Consider the following 18756-nt stretch of genomic DNA (forward strand, 5'->3'; position numbering starts at 1 on the left):
GCAATGATGGTGATTCAACAAATGGTCTAGTAACTGAAGTTGTCTGGAAGGTTCTCAGGTAGGGAGAGAAAGAAACCTCTTGCCTTTCTCTCTCACACACACACACACACACACACACACACACACACACACACACACACACACACACACACACACACACACACCTACACCTTTCTCGTAAACTCTCCATTTGCCCATTCTGGTGTTCCCTGGAACAGGAGAACACGTTTATCTTCACTTAGAGAAGCTTTGTTTAAGCTGTTTACAAGACAGAGACGCTGCCTGTGCGTGTGTGTGTGTGTGTGTGTGCTCACCTCAGCTTCATTTGATTTGTGTATGAGACGGTGAGCCTAGTTTTGTGCATGTGTGCATCAGAGGTCAAAGGTGAGGGTCTGGAGAGGTTGTGTTTCTGCTGAGAGTCCCTTTGGGGCTCTACGAGAGTATATGAGGGAAAGATCTACTGCTGCAGCAACCTTTCACACGCACAGTTCAGTGACATACGCATGCTTTTTTTGAATGACTTTTCCTCCTGTCTCCCGTTTGATCCTTTGCTTTCATTGTTGTCTGTCCATCGAAACGGAAGAGAGGCAAAGGGAGAGATGAAAAGGAGGAGAGCCACAGACAGGAAGACAGTTTCTCTCCTTCTCTCTATCCCCCCGGCCCCACCCTGCTTTCTGTCTTTCTATCGTGGACACGCTGGTTTGTCCTAAGCAGGATTTGTCTTGCTTGGTTGAACAAGGCAAACCACAGGGCTTTTGTGGAGGTGACAGCGGTGTCCGTGTGTGTGTGTGTGTGTCCATGTGTGTGTGTGTCCCCGTGTGTGTGTGTGTGTGTGTGTGTGTGTGTGTTTGCAGCCTCATTTGATTTGTGTGAGCGGTGGACAACGTGGTCGTCCGTGTGCACAAACGTCTGGAGACAGAGACACAGGGTGAGGGATGGACCTCCGTCACACTTCTGCGACTCTCAAAGACTTTCGCACACTTACACACACACAGACACACACACACACACAAATACACACGCAGAGAGCTACTAACTTCCACTGTCTCCACATAAATCAAATGAGGCAGCGCTCGTTACACAGACCCAAAAAACAGCCAGACATACATTCCCGGCCTTTTTTGAGATGCCTCTGCTCTGAACACACAAGATCATTTTCAATCACTATGTCAGCCCCCGGGTCCTTTTGTTAAAGGGGGGGGGGGGGGGGGTACACACACACACCACACACACACACACACACACACACACACACACACACACAGACACAGCTCCTAAACCCCTAACCCTGTCTGAGTAAAAACCTATTGTGCCTGACACAGAGACTGTGTCTCCACCACGGATCACTGAGCGTGTGTGTGTGTGTGTGTGTGTGTGTGTGTGTGTCTGTGTGTTCATCAGGTCCAGTGTCACTGTGCCTAGCAGGCATGACCTACCAAATAGCTCAGTGTGATGCTGGACACACACATGCATGGTTTGGTTTGTGCAACATGAGGCTATTGGCAGGTAGTAGTATGTAATGAAAAGCTCTATACATCAAACAATGATGTTCAGAGTAATGAAGGAAATGAAACAAAGTCACAAAATTAAGCACTGGCTGTGAAGAAATGTTAATTGGGAAGATTAGCACAGAAAAACATAGTAATGGCCTCCCCATCCTTGTTACGTGAAATGTTACTGTCGCTGTAAACATGTCATAAACCACACAGTCGGGAGTCTCAGTGAAAACAAAGGCTCGTAAAATTGGCAAGGAGTCATAAAACATGAGAATTTCCTCCTTTAAACTTATATCTGAAAGTTTTTCTTAATTCTCAGAGTCCCATTCTTCTGAAGCTACAACACATTTCTGAAAGGTTGTATTATATGGCCTTTCTATTTCTTCTGTTCTTTCAGTTTAAGTTAAACTTAAGAACGTATCAAAGAGAGAATCACCAAAAATCATTTTACCCTTCCACAAAATGACACTGTCCCCTGTTCCCCGACTGACGGGGGGTCACTGAGGTCGGTTCATGGGATTGGAGGGTGCCGAGTGCTATGCCTGCTGGGCAGTAAAGTAGAGGAGAGGGAACAGGGGTGGAAGGTGGGGGTCGCTGGGGAGGCTGTTTGGGACGCCGGGGTTAACAGAGGTGAGAAGGTAATTGAGATCAGGCAGTGTGAGGAGACAGAGTGATGGGTTTCGTTTGTCTGAGGGTGAATCGGGGGAAATCGGGAGTCAGAAGAACTCGATTCGGCAAGAATTGCGTGGAGATGCGCTGGAGTTTGTTTAAGTGGTTGTAGGTGCTTGCACAATACCAAGAACAATTTGTACTTGTTTGTGTGTCTATGCTTGGGGTGTGGGTGTGGGTTGTTTGGTTTGTTTATATTGCAGTTTAATTGACCTGGTAAAGCTGCAGGGGTGAAGGGCTCCCCCTAAAGCCCACTGCTGTGAGGACAATAAATCTTAGATTTCCTGTTCCTGTTTTTCTAACAAGGCCAAACGCTGTAAAGTAGGAGCTGTTTTATCTTAAGGAGGAAAAAAAAGCTTGTTCATGTGTTTAAATCAATAATTGTCATGTTCCAATTATTTTCAAGGGATAGTTTTTTATATGGGAACTATGTGGGAAAGACTACTTACAATAGAGGAACATTTCCTCCAGTTAGCGGGCCTTTTATTCCAAGTCAGCTGTTTGTTTTACTTTGGTGGGGTCATGTTGACAGCAGCGTCGAAGAACAGCACATATGGAGAAAAAAATCATTTTCTTTGCTTTCCATTTTCCCTCCTGTTTATCTGTTTCACTCTGCGTTCATTGTATATCCCACCTAACAGAGGTTTCTTAAATAAACAGATAATTTTGCCTCCACAAAGCCAGTTTTGGAGAAAATGTTGCAGTGTGTGTGTGTGTGTGCAGCAACGTTTGTGCAGCAACGTTTGCACAACTCATCTCTTCTTTATGTTTTGGGGTCTTTTAATTGGCCGTTCCAACAGTGTAGCAGCTCCATGATGCTTTTTTATGTTCCCCTCTCACTATGTGCTCGCTGTAATGATGAGAGCTGAGCAGTTACAGATTTTTACCACTAGATGGCAGCAGCTTAGCAGCAAATCGATTGTAAATCTGCACCACAGAGCTGGAGCTAAAGCTGCTGACCTGGAGGTGAGACTGAAGCATCACAATGACAGGTATTAGGAGGAAAGAGAAACATGGGTTATTTTGCTTCAGCTTGTGCATAGTAATCCCTCCCACTGCACTTATCTTAGTGTATTTTACTGTATATAGTAACCTTTAGTAGTATAGTATGTAGACTATTTTTCTTTTTACTAATATCTCTTTATTCACTTTTTCTTCCTGTGCTTTGTGAATTTCCCCCATGTGGTAGTGTAGTAGTAGTGAAAATTTATTGTGTAAAAACTAATGTGGAGTTTTGGGGGGTTTTGATCTCTGTATACATTTTGATTATTTAACATTTATATCTTTTTTCTATTACTCCAACAGGCGGTTTACAACCTGGCTAATGTGGCCTGTAAGTGTCATGGAGTTTCGGGTTCCTGCAGTTTGAAGACCTGTTGGCTCCAGCTGGCCGACTTCAGACATGTTGGAGAGTTCCTGAAAGAGAAATACGACAGCGCAGCAGCCATGCGGGTTGGACGCAAGGTACTAAATCCATTCATGTCTCTGTCTCCTCCCTCAGGAGCCATTTGAAGTATTGCCTCTGCTAATTCTGTCCTTGATCCACCAGGGAAAGCTGGAGCTTCTAGACAAGCGCTTCAACCCACCCACCACTCAGGACATGGTCTACATCGACCCCAGCCCGGATTATTGCCTCCGCAATGAGACCACAGGATCGCTGGGCACCCAGGGCCGACTGTGCAACAAAACCTCGGAGGGCATGGACGGCTGCGAGCTGATGTGCTGCGGCAGAGGTTACGACCAGTTTAAGACCTACAAGCACGAGCGCTGCCACTGCAAGTTCCACTGGTGCTGCTACGTCAAGTGCAAACGCTGCACGACGCTCGTGGATCAGTTTGTGTGTAAATAGCGCACTTCAGGATTTGGAGGAGGCGGCGGTGACGACTAAGGGCGCCGGAGGTGACGGGACGGTGATGTTTCGAGAGTTTTGTTCAGGATTAGACGCACAAAAATCAGATTTCTGACAAATGTCCTCATCTCCCACCATTTCACATCAAGCCAAGCAAAAAGCAATAAATAAATAAATAAAAACTGCATAGCACCTGTGCAGCATATTTTTTGGAAGTAGATAACACATCAATGGATGGAAAGGTAGGGCAAAAAACACCTCGGATTTTTATTTCCCCCCACCCTCTGTCATCGCTTTCTGCTGTCGTCCTGATCACAATCATAAAGGAAACAAGCAAAGCTGATGGACAATGAATGATACTGAGGATGATCTGTGAGAGGAGATGTGACTGGTGTGAGATAAAAAAATAAATATATAATTAAATAATAAATAAATACACAACTCTTGATTGCTATTTAAAGAGACTCAAATAAACCCAGGACACAGTTTGGACCCCACCCTTCAGAGAAATCTATTGATGCTTTGGGAAAAGTGATCACTTGTGTCACCATTGTTTGTTGTCTGACCTTTTAACCCTGCGAGAGAGATTCTGAGATTTAAGAGATGTGTTATCATGCACGGCAGAAATGCAGAAAAGTTCCGATTGGTGGTGTAAATAAGGTAGGAAATTAATCAAAAAGATGAATAAATGAAAAGTAGGAATACACAAATGCGCGCACAAGCTGCATCTGTTTCTGTTTCACAACACAGTGAGGTTCAGGGAAAAAAACTCTTCAAAAGACTAAATGCACCACCTGTTTTGTACAAGTAGCAGCAGAGGGTGTAGTTGCTGCTGTTCCTTGTATCATCAAAGCAGTAATCCTGCACCCGTGACCTGACAAGTGTGACTATGCAGGTTAATGAGGCTTGGTGGTTGAAGCCATCGTGACACCACGGCTGTTTAAACAAGCAGCTCACATCGGCCGTCCGGCTCCGTGACCTTCACGTGACAGCAAAGTGAGCGAAACCTCCATTAGTGAGATTAATGTGCTGTACCTGCCTTAATGAAGCCACACTGAGAGACACGTTCGCTGTGAGTGGACATCTTCATCTTGCGTTGTAGCGCAACTCGATAAGAGCAGCAAACAGCCCCCGTGGTGTCGACTTAGCAGTCCTGTCGTAGCGTGATTTTTAGCCTGTTTCTATTGGCTCGGTTGTGATACAGATGTTAGATGCAGTTGGCACGAAGAGGACAGAGTGAGCAGGCGAGGATGGAGCGCGGCGTGGAAACTCATGAACGTGCAAAAACAGAGAGGACTTAAGGTTTATTACTTTTAACAAAAAGAACAAATAGTAGATGAGAACAGAAAGTATATTTTATTATTGTTTTTGATTCTCCTGTTTTCTATGTTTTTATACATGAGCATTACTGTGTATTCTTTTGATAAACTACTCTTTGGAAAAATGAGGTTTTCTGTGTTTTAAGTCTGCTGCAGTTCTTCCAGGAAAGTTTTTATCCAGGCCCTGTCTTCCCCATCAACATAATAAGCACAGACACGTCTTTGTCATCGGGGTGGCTGTTTTCTCAGGTACAGGCAGAACTTTATTAGGGACAACAAGACATTTAATCTCGACTTAATCTGCACATTTACATTTAAATGAACCTTAAATTACTCTTTCTTGATCATATCAGTGTTACAGTAGCCTAAAGACATGAATGTTCTCACGTCCATTGTTTTTATGTGGATGTATTAGTTTTTTCCAATATAAAAATATAAAATATGATGTATATTCATAAATGACCTTAAGGATCTGATTTATTAGTAGCTTACACTTATTAATCATTCAGTTTTCTTAACTTTCTCATGCCTCCTTGAGACCTTTGATCCCATCAGATGGCCAAACAGCTTGTCCAGTCCTGGACTCTTCTTCTGCTCTTTTATATCTAAATCATCAAGGCTGGATTCTCCCACAGCCTCTTTATGGAACCAGCAGGATGGCTTCATCATGTATCTGCAACTGTAAAATATCCCAGCAGAATTTGCCCAAAGCTGAATGTCAAGTGCACAGTCACGGTTAAGCAGGTCTGTACGGTGACCTTACTAGCAATCCCATTACTTTTAGCTTCTCACGAGTAATTGGATTAGACTACTGACCAGAGCACCATGACCGACCTACAGCGCTGTCCCTCTGTAATCCTCCTCACCTACTTTTGTAGGCAATCTGCACTTGCTGGTTAGGTAGTATGATCATTTCAGTGTGCACGTGTTGGTTGTGTATCTACAAATGCATACCTATCAGCCACAATATTAAAACAAGCTCCATGGCAGAATTGGCCTTCTTCAGCCAGACAAAACTACAAAACGAGGCAGCACCAAAGCTCTGCAGATCCTAATCACATAAAAAAATCATTGGTGTGTAATTAAACAAGGAAAATCCTTAGGGGACCACAGGAAGAAGCAGGGCTGCTCTCAGTATCTCAGCACTGGACACAAGGGGACATCCGAACCCACCGTTTTAGGCAGGTGGTTTTAATGTTGTGGCACATCGGCATATGTGTGCATTTAATGGAGATTAGAAGAGTGAAAGTGTAACCTGATGGTTGGTCTAATCCTTTTTACCTGACAGCCATCTGCTGTTGTGATGCTGCTAAGTTGAGCTCTCTGAAACAAACAACCAACAGTGAGTAATTCTTCCTTTCTTTGATGAGGCCTTCTCATCCCGTGAGAATATTACTGGTTATGTTTACAAAAATAGTTCAGAAGAGTATGGATGCCAAACTGTCTGACTTAAAGATGACCAGAAAATGTTTGCAAACCGGTCAGGAACACCATTAATGAGACCCGGCTCCAGGAAGACCTCTTGGCGTCTGACTGCCAGCTTGTTAGTTGTTTAGCCTAACCAGTTTAACGGCATATTTTCTTCCTTATGCACTTGGACTACATTACTGTGACAATGACTCACACAATTTATCATAACATCATAACATTTGTTTCCTTTCTCAGAGGTGTTCTGACATTGAGCAATGAGCTCATTTCCTGTACAACCTGTCCTCCCCACATGTTGGAGAAGGAGTTGGAAGCTCTGGTTGCTTGTCCCATGTCCAGCAAAAAGCAACCTAAGAGGCTGAAATCCTCCATTATGGGAGAAAAAATAACAGCAAATAGCTGTGAACTACAACAAATCTGATGTGTTTTACTATGCAGAACATGTTGTTCTTTGTACAAACCATAGTGAGTCACGGTGATAAAGTGTTATAATGTCATTGGTATTCAACTGCATTTTATTTTAGTTACTGTATTTAGCATCAACAAAAAGCTGCTTTTCATCATTTTACTGAGGCTGTACATTATGCCAGAAGCAAACTACACATGGGGATGTCACACGTGGTGTTTATAGATTATCCAGCAGCTGTTGTGGTTAAAGAGATCTATATGCAAACTCTCTGATCTGGATTAGCTGAACTGAAGGAGAGACACAACCCCACTTTTTCAGACACACACACATGCGCACAGTAACTCAAAAGCCTGATTCTGAGTCGGCTGCTCTGTTTGTGTCTTTTTCGTAGCTCAAAGACCAAGTTAACCAAAGATGCTCAGACACTTATCCATAAGCTCATTCAACCATATGCTTTCTGTAAGATTTGGCCGCAGCAGAATGGATCACTGAGTCCCAATGAACCAGAACATCTAATCTTCTGTAGATATGGAAAAACCATGTATGGTCAGTTCCCACATCAATACAGCAACAACTTCTTTCATCCTTATTGACGTTTATCGCATGGTTTGTAATTGCACAAAATGCCTATTCAGGTTAAAAAAAACACTGCACAATGAGGAAAGATGTAAGAAACCAACATGTTTATTAATGAAGAGTGACGCCAAACATAAAGCAACCAGGCGTCACGAGAATATACTAACATCAAGTTAAGCCAGTCTTGTTAATTATTCAGGGCCTTTTCAAGTGTTATGCCAAAACAGACTCAGTATTCAGATCTAGCAAGCTACACCTAAGGAACAAAACAATTAGCAATGCATAGTCTTCTTGTCTGGCTTGGCAACTTTGCTTAACTGAAAGCTACGTTAGTTAGTAATTAAAACTTGCCCTGGCCTGTGAAGGAGAGAATGAGAGGTGCAGTAACCTTAACAGGTTTGGTGGGTGTTACATCAGGTGTTCTATTCTTCTGTAAACCCTGCGAGGACACGTGCAAGTGACCATGGGGGGGAAGCTTGCTAAAATAAAACTTTCTATTGCTTTATTTGAACCTGTGGAGATGAGTTTATTCTTAATTACAGATAAACTTTTCTATCACTAACAGTCACCCAATTTGCAATTTTAATATGCTGTTCTCTTCAAGATAATTTTTAACCATTTTAACCGTAGTTGGCAGTGTGATCCAAAAGAAAATGACTCTGAGTGACACTTACCTTAGCAAAGAAGAAAACACAGGTGTGAATCTGGTTTAGGTGTGTACAGGTGTGTTGTGTCATGTTGTGGATACCTGGATCCCAGCAACAGTTGAAGAAACACTGTAACGCACGCCTATTAAATTCTGCACTGATAACTAATGGAAAGTTACTTATAATGTGAGGTAAACAATGACTTATTTGAGAGAAATCAAGTCAGTTTCTCCCTGGCATTTCTTAATTTTCTACTTTTACACAATCAAGTTTACTGTGCACAGATTAGACTTGTAAATGCTCAAATGTTCATGAAACATTTAATCATTATGATTTCATTATTTAGCCAAATAAAACCATCTTCCTGACTTTAATAAAGCAGGCAAGTCTTCTGTGTTTCTCCACTTGTTACAGAACCAACAGATCATTCAAATGGCCACAAACTCCAAAATAACACAGAGCAACAAAAAAAAAAAGCTTTAAATCAGTAATCAAGGTTATGCAAACCTGCATGACCACACGACTGTGAGTTCATTAGAGAGCTGTGGAGCTGGAAAGGTGTTTTATAAGCAAATGTTTAGATCATTTCCTAATCAAGCATTTGGAAGAAAAATGTCAGTTCCCAAGCTTTATTTTTGCACGTAAACATTTAAAGTGCGACGCTGAAAACTAATTCCATTGTGTAGTTTGTCTGCTGTATTTCCCAGCAGAGAAACTGAGCACACTTTGTCATGTGCTTTTAAAAAGAGAAAAATTATCAGTTTTGGTATCAGTACACAAGGTTAAAATCACATTATGTACTCATGCGCTCTAAGTCCTTGACATTTGAAGAAACATCAGTTACACCGCAAAGTAAACAAGAAACCTTTGTGAAAAGATATGAAATCTGTGATGGTCGCTGAGATAAACTGATTTGCTTGAAAACATTTTTTATCAACAGCAAAAGTTCTAAAACCTCGGTAAAGATATATAAAATTATAATTTACAAGTTATATGAGATCCTGTCAATATTACCAACTTCTTTGTTTTGCAAATGAATCCAATTCTTTTCTCAAATTTTTTTTTATTTAACTGTACTTATTTTTGTAAGACGCAGCATCCTTGTTTTATCTGTCTCTTTGTAATCTATATAGAGTCAATCCAATGCACTGATTCAAAGAAGATAAAACTTTAGTGATAAGATATCCCAATTGCAACAGAAGAACACAGATATAATCAGGTCAAAGTTCTGAGGTAACGTCATCATGCATTGCCTGCCACAGAGATTATCTGTTTCAGCGCAGCAGTGGATATAAGATTTTAGTGTTTTCAGAGTCAAGTCACTCCTTCCAAATACTATTTCTTAAAAGTAAGACAATATCTGTTGTTAAACACGTGGTTCCAGCAGAACCTCTGAGCCTGGTTCTGCTTTAGGTTTTTTCCTGTTAAATGCTAGCTTTGTGAAGTGCTTGCTCTCAGGAGGTTGTTGGATTGTTGTGGGGTCTTTACCTAATCGTAAAAAGCGCCTTGAGGTGACTGCTGTTGTGATTCAGCGCAATTTAAATAAACCTGAACTAAACTGAATTGAAATGGTACTGTGAACTTGCTTAAGCAGTTCAATGTTCAATTTCAATTTTCATCGCACGTGACCAGGAAGGACAAGGTTAGAAAAGAGTATACCAGAGGAACAGCTTGGGTTGAGCATTTTGGAGGCATAGTTAGAGGGGCATGGCTTAGATGGTTTGGAGATGTGCAGAGGAGGATAGTGGATATACTGGACAAAGGATGTTGAATATGAAGCTTACAGGCAAAAAAAGAAAGAAAAAGAGCACAGAGAAGATTCATGGATGCTGGAGATGCAGAGAGTTGGTGTAACAGAAGAGACAACCAATAACTGAATAGTTTATTGGTATATCAACATAACAATTTGCCTGTAGTTAGCAACTGTGATCAGTAATACACTGTTTAAGTCCTATAATCTGCAAAAGCAAACCAAAGAAACTTGCATGTAAACATGTTTTTATTGATTTATTGATTAGCATTCAAATATCTCAGTGAATACAGAATAAAGATTACCACAAAGCAAGAAAGCACGAGACAAGGCTAATCAAAAGGTATTGGCTGAAGCATTTGCTTATTACGCCAACCCTTTTAATAAAAGATCTTTTGCATGCAGCTCCTGTACACAGGGCTCGAAGCAAAGAATAAAGCAAAGCAAAGCAAAAACAAACAAACAAACAAAAGAAAAGAAAAAAACTTTCCACCTTAGATAAGTAACTACATCAAAGCAAAACCATCAAGAGTTTCAGTATTATTATTTTTGCTCTTTTCATTCTTGATTTATATATTTCTCTATTTTTAAACATGTTTTTAAACAAGGAAAATGAACTACACCTTTTTAAATCACTGTCATAACTATTCCACAGGTTAACTCCTCTAACAGAAACACATCTCTGCTTTATATATATATTTGTCCTTATCTTGTTTTTTTTTAAAAAAAGAAATCTGTTCCCCTTAAGTCATATTGACTCTCTCTGACTTTAAACAGCTTCTGAGTACTTGTTTTAGATCAGAGACTGACACTTTCATAAAATAAACAAAATGATGTCTCAAAAATACTTGATAGCTTAATCAATATTTTAATTAATGATTAGTTGCAGACCAAATACACGAACACTGGATTGTTTAGCTAATGTGGTTTGGCAGGTGATTGCTCAATTTCCACATAGCAGCTGCTTGCCAAACAAGTTTTGGCAAAGATGAACTGCTGGTTTAGGGCATTGAAGAACACTGTAGTGCACAGATACCTAGCTCACATTATATAAATCTAACTATAACATATATTCGTCTCAAGTGCGGAATATGGTTATAATGTGATTTAATTCTTGATCATTTACGATTATAAACTCGGCCTATGAATAAAAACTACAAAAACGCTTCTTCGTTTATGGAATGTACCTTTCTGTTCCTGATAGTCTCTGATTGGTGAGTTTTCATAAAGTGCGATGTGATTGGCTCATGCGAGCTCATGCGAGCGGCGTCACTCAGTGAATGCCTGCCTCCTGTCGTTTCTGGGTCCAGTCTAGTCCAGAGACTGTGAGAAGCTGCTTATAGTGGAGAGAGCAGAGCAGAGTACCCACCACAACTCTCCCTCAGCTGTAGTATCTATAGCCAGACTACGGACAGACCAGGTCATCCGGAGCAGGTGAGTACTACAATTCTCATTTGTTTCTGTTAATTCTTATTGTTGTTGTTCTGTCTTGTTTAGAGCTGTTTTATTTCTTGTCGGACTTTCCTGGCGTAACGTTAGCGCCACCCTGAATGTAACCTGCCAGCTAGCAGCTTTGCTATTCAGCTAATTCTGGGCTGTCAAAATAACGGCATAGTCTGCTAGCCAGCTAGAAAGCACAGCTTTGCTTTCTTTTTCCAAGTCATTTTTATTCTTGTGAGAGCATATTTGGCATATTTGGAGGTAGATAGGTGGCTCTGGGAGGCTGTCAAAAGAAAAAGAAGCTTTCTTAAAGAGTTATCTGGGTTCTTTCGGAGGTGTCAGCTCTTGTTAGCGGACTAGCCAGCCCGCTAGCTCGGTGTAAACAAACCATCATCGCTGCCTGTCGCTGAGCAGCAGTCTGCTTCTTATTACAGCTCGTGTCAAACGTAAGAAATATTTTTTCGTCAACGTAATGTTATACAAATAAAAACGCCCCTTGGTGTATGTCTTGTAGTAAAAGTAAACGAATTGTCGCTGTCAACAAAAACGTAGTGCAGCTAGAGTTTTAGGTTTCTTTGTCTTGCTTGCTCCCGTGTTGTGTTGACTCCGGGTACTGTGAGTTTACTCTGAGTGGCTCTTCAGTGTATTCGAAGCTTGTCATCTAAAATAAAAGAAGCGGGAAGCTGCTGTTTAGGCTGATTCATTTAATCACTTGACAGTCTTTTGTAGAGTCAGTTTTGTTCATCTTAAATGCATACTGTGCTTTCCACCTTCTTCCTTTGTTAGTCATTGATGACTTGTTAAATCTGATAAACTGCCTGGAAATGGCATCATATTTTTTTTTCTGATTCTTTAGCTCAAAACATTCATGTTATTTCATAAACAAATTGTGTTCCTATTTTTTTTTAATTTTTTTTTTTAAAAAAGGTGTAAGCTGAGCTCCTGTTAACAATCCTAAAAGAGGTGATTTTGTGTAAGTCAGTGTGACCTGTAACTTTTTTTTTTTCAGAAAGCTATAGTCATTTCTTTCATGTGTGAGGAATAGTTGATTCATCTTATCTGCTAACATTCATTAAAAATACTTAACTTTATGGAAATATGATTGTTACATTATGACACTCATCACCAGGAGACAACACTGAAGGCCGGTTCAAAATGGTCACTGTACTTCCTCAGCTAAATTTTCTGTACATTTACAACTGTAAGTAAATTATGATATTTGATAATAATAGTCTTGAATGCCTACAAGTTATTGTAGTAACAACCAAGCCTGTGTTAATTATTGGGTTAATATTAGTTAAGAGCATTTGCACCAATCAGAGATGAGGTAAATGCTGATTTTGGAGCACATTGGCCCATGATGCCTTATGTATACCTCTTTGGAACTAAAAAAGCCCATCATCAGCTTGTGAGATTGTTTTTAAAGAATGATCTCACTTAAAACTTCCAAAAAAAAATTGAGCATACCAGTACCCCGTGTTAAAGTTTGTTGCCCACTCAATCCATCAGTCCTGGTGCTGACCCTGATTAGCAAACTGTAAGTCAGGAGATCTCAATCTCAATAAAACCTGTGGGAGATCTTGGACTTTGCATCTTGTACAACACACTCTATAGAAGAATATCTTCTGGACATCCCTTTAGAAGTTGTCTGGAAACTTGTAGAAATAGCACAAAGACACTTTTTTTTTTTTTTTTCCGCTGAACACCCTATGAGGGCACTTAGTTGTGTTCTTTCACTAATTTCCCACCCTTGTGTATGTACTCTTTGGATTGTTATGCTACCTAATATTTCCTTTTAGCTGAATATTATATGAATGCCCATCCCATTTCAGTATTTTAACAGTTCGGTTTGCCACAAAACATGAAGTCATCTCATACATTTTTTATTGGCTGGGGTAGCTTATAACACATTTGTCCTGAATCCAAACTTTATATGCACAGAAACACTTCCAGCTCTGCCCTAAATTGAGATTAGCTTATGGATATTTCATGGAGCATCTTTTTTTTTTAAATTGGATATTTTATGCATTTCTTTATGTTTGAATTTCTTTTATTCTTGTCTTTCCAGTAGGGCCCTGCCCTTACTTTGCTCTGTCATTATTTCCAAGTTCAAGTTTAGCTTTTGTTGACCTTAACAGCACCAGAAAGAACCTTAAAACCGTTGCCTGTAAACAGAATTACATACACCCACACTACCTACTTCAATTCTCAAGTACCTGTATGTGTCTTCTATTTGAAAATCCACACAAGGATGCAAAGCAGATGCATGCATTGGGTTTTACATAAAGTCCATGCCCTGTAGAAAAGTCAAGTTGTGCATAGAGCAGGGTTCTCACAGGACCACGCCATAAGTTTTTGTAGTAATTTCTTGTTGGAGGATATTGATTTGTTGTTATAGAAAAACTGAATCTGTTGCGTAGGTTATGTTTGTACCACACCAGCTAGACATGGTTATTGAGCAATACGTCATATTTCTCCAGGAAGTTCAACTCTCTGGAGAACTTAATGTATAATGAAGTCAGCCTTTGACAGCGTGCCAGGCAGGAGAGCAGCTAAACATAGCTTCTAAGAATAGTAGAGATCTGTCATTGCTAAGTTGATTGATCATAACACAGAGTAGCTGCTCTCTCTTTCTCTTATATTTCCCTTCTCTTTAGTCCTTTTTTTCTTTTTCATGCACAACAGGGGTGTGTGTGTGTTTGTCTCTGTTTGTGTTGTTGTGTGCCAAACAAAACAAAAAAACTCAGGCCTTTGTTTAAAATGGTTTGTTCAAATGCTGTTGCCTAAATAGGCCTGGAGAGACACACAATACTCCCAGCTTGTACTCTAAACAGTGTAAACTATGTTAAAATGTGTCTGCATGTGTGTGAGTTTGTACTTTGAAGACTAGCAGATGAGTCACTAGATTTGCAGTAAAACTAATTTCAGTCGTAAAGTTCAATTGTGTATAACCAAAACAATTAATTGATTAGTAGATCAACAGAAAGTAAATTAGCAAAGAATCAGTTGATTAGCAGTGCTAAAAGTGTACTCCTTCTAGTCTCTCATATCTGTATTTGTGGTATTGTCTGTGAGTCACAAAACCCCCCAAAAAACAAGTTTTTCTGACATTTCATTGGATAACATGGCAAGTGGTCTGAAAGAAATCAGCAGTGGTAATTTTAACTGTTTAACTATTATTTTTAAAACCTTTAGTTATCTTCATGCACATGCCTTGTGTAAAGAACACGTGTTGCAGAATCTGAAAAAGATTTTTAATTACAAAAAAACATAACCTGAGCTAATCAGTCAACTTTATTGCTTGACTCCCCATTAAAATATTTTACTGTAATCCTTAGAAAACAAAAAGTAAACTTGTGTTTTATCCAGTCTGCTCCACATGACACAGAATAACAAGTTTGTGTTTAGTGGCTTTAGGTTCCCTCTTTCATTTTCAGGTCTCATTTCTGTTCATTTGACCTACTTTTAGATTACCACCTAGTGTCTGAAAACATTTGGTTGTGCTGTTTCTCCAGCAGAGCCAGCAGCACAGTGACCTTGATGTGGTCACGTGGTTGATGGGTTATGGGCTTTTTTCTTTGGTTCCAGTTAGAGACTAAAAGCTTCATCTTCTAATATTTTCCCTCCACTAGTAATTTGCTCAGGATGTGGTCTCAGTATTGTTTACTTCGGGCCTTGAGATGTTTATGTAATTTCAAGGACAGTTTGTTAAGTGATTTTTCTGTATCATGTTCGATATTTTAGCCTTCATCACCAGTCTGCGACTCAAAGTAACAGGCAGAACCATGTGGCTGTTTCATGTTATTTTCTCCATCTGGAGCACGTGCTCCAAACCCTTTCAGCGTATTGAATTACTTCCACACAAATCACAGGTGATGAGCTCTTCAGCTATAGAGAAGATTTCCCCTTTAGACTGCATCATTTGAAGGATATTAAGAGTATTACAATAAAACCAGCATGGCGTCTGGTGCCTGGACCCACCAGTTTATAGCACAACTCTGTGTTTACTGGTCTGACCACAGGGTTCTCCTTTGGTAATCAGGTCAATGCATTATTGGTTAGTGAAAATGTTTTTGTACATGCTGTCCTCAGTAAATGTCATTTTACAATATCTTTAATATATAATATCTTTTTGGGGGGAGGTCACTATTTGAGCAAAAACTGTGGCGCGGCATATTCACCTACAACCATGTCTGTCAAGCATGGGGGGGAACTGTACTGTGTGTGTGCTGCAAAGCTGAGAACAAAAGTGTGTGTGTGTGTGTGTGTGTGTGTGTGTGTGTGTGTGTGTGTGTGTGTGTGTGTGTGTGTGTGTGTGTGTGTGTGTGTGTAGATTACATCACACTGGTTGCCTTTGTTTAGCTTTCCATCATAAGACTCCAGCATCAGAAAGTCACTGTTTCATCAGGACTTATCAGGTCACCAGTAGAGACACGCTCAGCAACTGTTTTAGAACAAAAGCTTTAAAACTGGGATTGTGTTTGATGTAGAAAAACATGCTAAACTGGCTGTCAAGTAGTCTGACGTGTGCTAATTTACTCCAGAAGCTGACCCCACCCGTGTGAAGCTGCAAGTAGGTAAAAGCAAACACTTATTCACTCTATCCAATCTCTTAACTTTAGGTGTGTGGATAAAGAGTGTAGGAGGGTGTGTATAGGTTTGTTAAATTTAAAGGATGTCTCAGGGGAGCCATATAGTCCCCGAGAACAGTAAAGGCAGCCATGTGGTCTCTAAACATCAGGTTTAAATCACTACGAGGCAGCTACACATACAAAGAGTGGCTTGTTCGATGCGTGTAGGAACATGCACATGTTATAAAGCACAATTAGGTAAATGCAGTTTTGAGGACAGCGTAAAACTGCGTAGGACCTTACCTAAGTTTAACTTTCTCAAACATAGCTGATAAATGCACACGAATAATTGCTTTGTAGGAACAGAACCAAAGGTGCACAGAAAGCAAAAAATAGATGTAAGGTATTGACGTCAAAACCATTTTTCTCAGTGTCTGCATAAACAAGGTCAGGGGCTTAAGATATTGACAGTTTAATGAGACAAGAGTCTTCACCAACAATGGAAAATTCCTGCACTAATTAAAATACTCCCACATAAACCTAACTGCATTCACTGTTATCTCACAATTCCCTGCCTTTCCGAGGCAAAGATTTTTTTGTTTTTGTTTGTTTTGACTGGTACTAATATATGCATAGTGAAAGGAGATAGCCAAAATCTGACAAAACATGACAGCAGGTCTGTAGTAAAGTTTATGACGTTGTTGAAATGTCACTGAACAAAGTGTGTTGTTGCGCAGTTTTTATCTTATGCAACAAGTTTGTGGCTCTTAAATTTATGTCAATTTAAAAAGAGCTTACACATATCAGAGGCCAGTGTCTGTTTTAATCTCCATTTAAATCAGTTGGTTTTTTGTTTTTTGTTTATAAAAAAAAAAGCTGACATAGAAGATCTAAATGGCGGTATTAAATAACAGTCCTTATGTAAACATACTGCGACCTACTTTCTGTTCATTGGCTATTTTTACATTAAGAAAGTCTGCTAATGTACTTTGATATAGACTTAGCAAGTTTAGATGCTCAATAAGTGGACTTATTTGTTTCACCTTTATTTTGTGTTAAAACTTCTATATTATGTGTATATTTACAAGAAGGGAGAAAATTCAGATCTGTGTAAACCTGTTCTGCTTGACATAAGACAGACAAACTTGTGCAACCTGTTTGGTCATGAAAAAATTGATTGTCATGCCCAGGCTGGATATTAAGCAACATTGGGTAGATTATTTTACTTCGATGATCCCTGCTTTGGGCCTGTGTCATGCTAAATGTGTGTTATTGCTTTGGTTAAAAAATGCGTTATGTTGATTAAGTAGCAGTCCAGAAGGTGACTAAAAAGTGACTCGAGCAGCTTGACTTTTGTTCCTTTAACATGTACTTCCTTCTGACAACATTAACAACTTAACAGTCAGTACCTGTAGAGATAAAGCAGGGACGCAGTTATTAAAGTTTTCCGGTTGCAATACAACACCATTAAACTAGGTTTGAGTGTCTTCTTTTACAGAACACTCTGAGAATCAGACTTCAGACATTATCCCATCTCAACTTAGAAGGAAAAAGAATAGTAAATAGGAAAAACAGTGCAAAAATATGTTCGACATAGGCTTGACTTAAAGATTGCCAAGTTAAAAAATATATATATATTTACCACAATTATTTGCTCTAGTTTTTGCAAGCCATTGTATTGCTGTCCCTCCCAGTCAAGCTGGTTCCTCCTTTTCCTCTCAGTTTCACTGTGAGTCACACACAAGAGACACACACAAGTAAAATAATATTAATCGATTTGATGAAAACACCTTATGTTACAGTAGGTGCAATAAAAGATTCACAACAGCTGCTGTACCACGGTGACAAAGGCTACGTTCACACTGCAGGCGAAAGCGCATCAAATCTGACTTTTTTGACCCTATGCGACCCAATCCGATCATGGTCTGACAGTGTGACTGGCACAAATCCGATATTTTCAAATCCGATCTGGGTCACTTTCGTATGATGTTTTAGAAAGCGACTGCTGTTTGAATGGTCATGTCGCATTAAATCCGTCTTTTACATCACTGACACAAGACAGACGCCAATTATCAGCGCCGGAGAAGCGCCTGAGAATGCATCGTGAACGCTTCCTGGCCATCCAGCGTAGATGTTAGTGAAACTTTTGGGAAGACAGCATTGGAGAAACGTGAACATTTTATTTGTACTGTATAATCTGCAGATTCTGACAGAAATCTGCAACTATTCTTTGAAGCACTGCTCCTCTCTAAAAAAGCAATAAGGATAATTATTAGGCCATATGTAAATAACAAAATAACTTTATAACTTAAAGCAAAATTGGGAAATGTAAAGTCCGAAACAAGTCTTTATATTATACCCATTGTTTGGTCTGGGTCTAAACAGAGCGCGTTGTGTGTGTGACGTCTTTTTTTGTGCATACAGGCCGCTTTGAGGGTTCACACTAGAGCGTGTTTGCTGTTACATTTTATTTGTAGTGTGAACAAGCAGACAAAAAAAATCAGATTTGATCAAAAAATCAGAATTGAGCATTAAGACCTGTAGTGTGAACGTAGCCAAAGTGAAGGAGGCCAATGGAGGATGCGTCATGCATTAGAGCTCT

The 18756-nt window shown here is 39.9% G+C and overlaps 2 protein-coding genes across 5 annotated transcripts in view; both read left to right on the plus strand.

The window, feature by feature from the left end:
* wnt5b (wingless-type MMTV integration site family, member 5b) overlaps nt 1-5458 on the plus strand; it is a 99563-nt gene extending 94105 nt beyond the window's left edge. For all 4 annotated transcript variants that reach the window (XM_026148316.1, XM_026148320.1, XM_026148319.1 and 1 more), the window contains 2 exons: nt 3471-3629; nt 3715-5458. In XM_026148316.1, coding sequence (XP_026004101.1) covers nt 3471-3629; nt 3715-4014 — 459 coding nt within the window. In that variant the 3' untranslated portion in view covers nt 4015-5458. The remainder of the gene's footprint in view (nt 1-3470; nt 3630-3714) is intronic.
* Nucleotides 5459-11422: 5964 nt separating this feature from the next.
* adipor2 (adiponectin receptor 2) overlaps nt 11423-18756 on the plus strand; it is a 28155-nt gene continuing 20821 nt past the window's right edge. The window contains exon 1 of the mRNA XM_026147387.1: nt 11423-11577. The gene's annotated coding sequence lies outside the window, so the exon portion shown is untranslated. The remainder of the gene's footprint in view (nt 11578-18756) is intronic.

The sequence above is a fragment of the Astatotilapia calliptera genome, chromosome 17, assembly GCF_900246225.1.
Source record: "Astatotilapia calliptera chromosome 17, fAstCal1.2, whole genome shotgun sequence".
In the NCBI taxonomy this organism is placed as follows: domain Eukaryota; kingdom Metazoa; phylum Chordata; class Actinopteri; order Cichliformes; family Cichlidae; genus Astatotilapia; species Astatotilapia calliptera.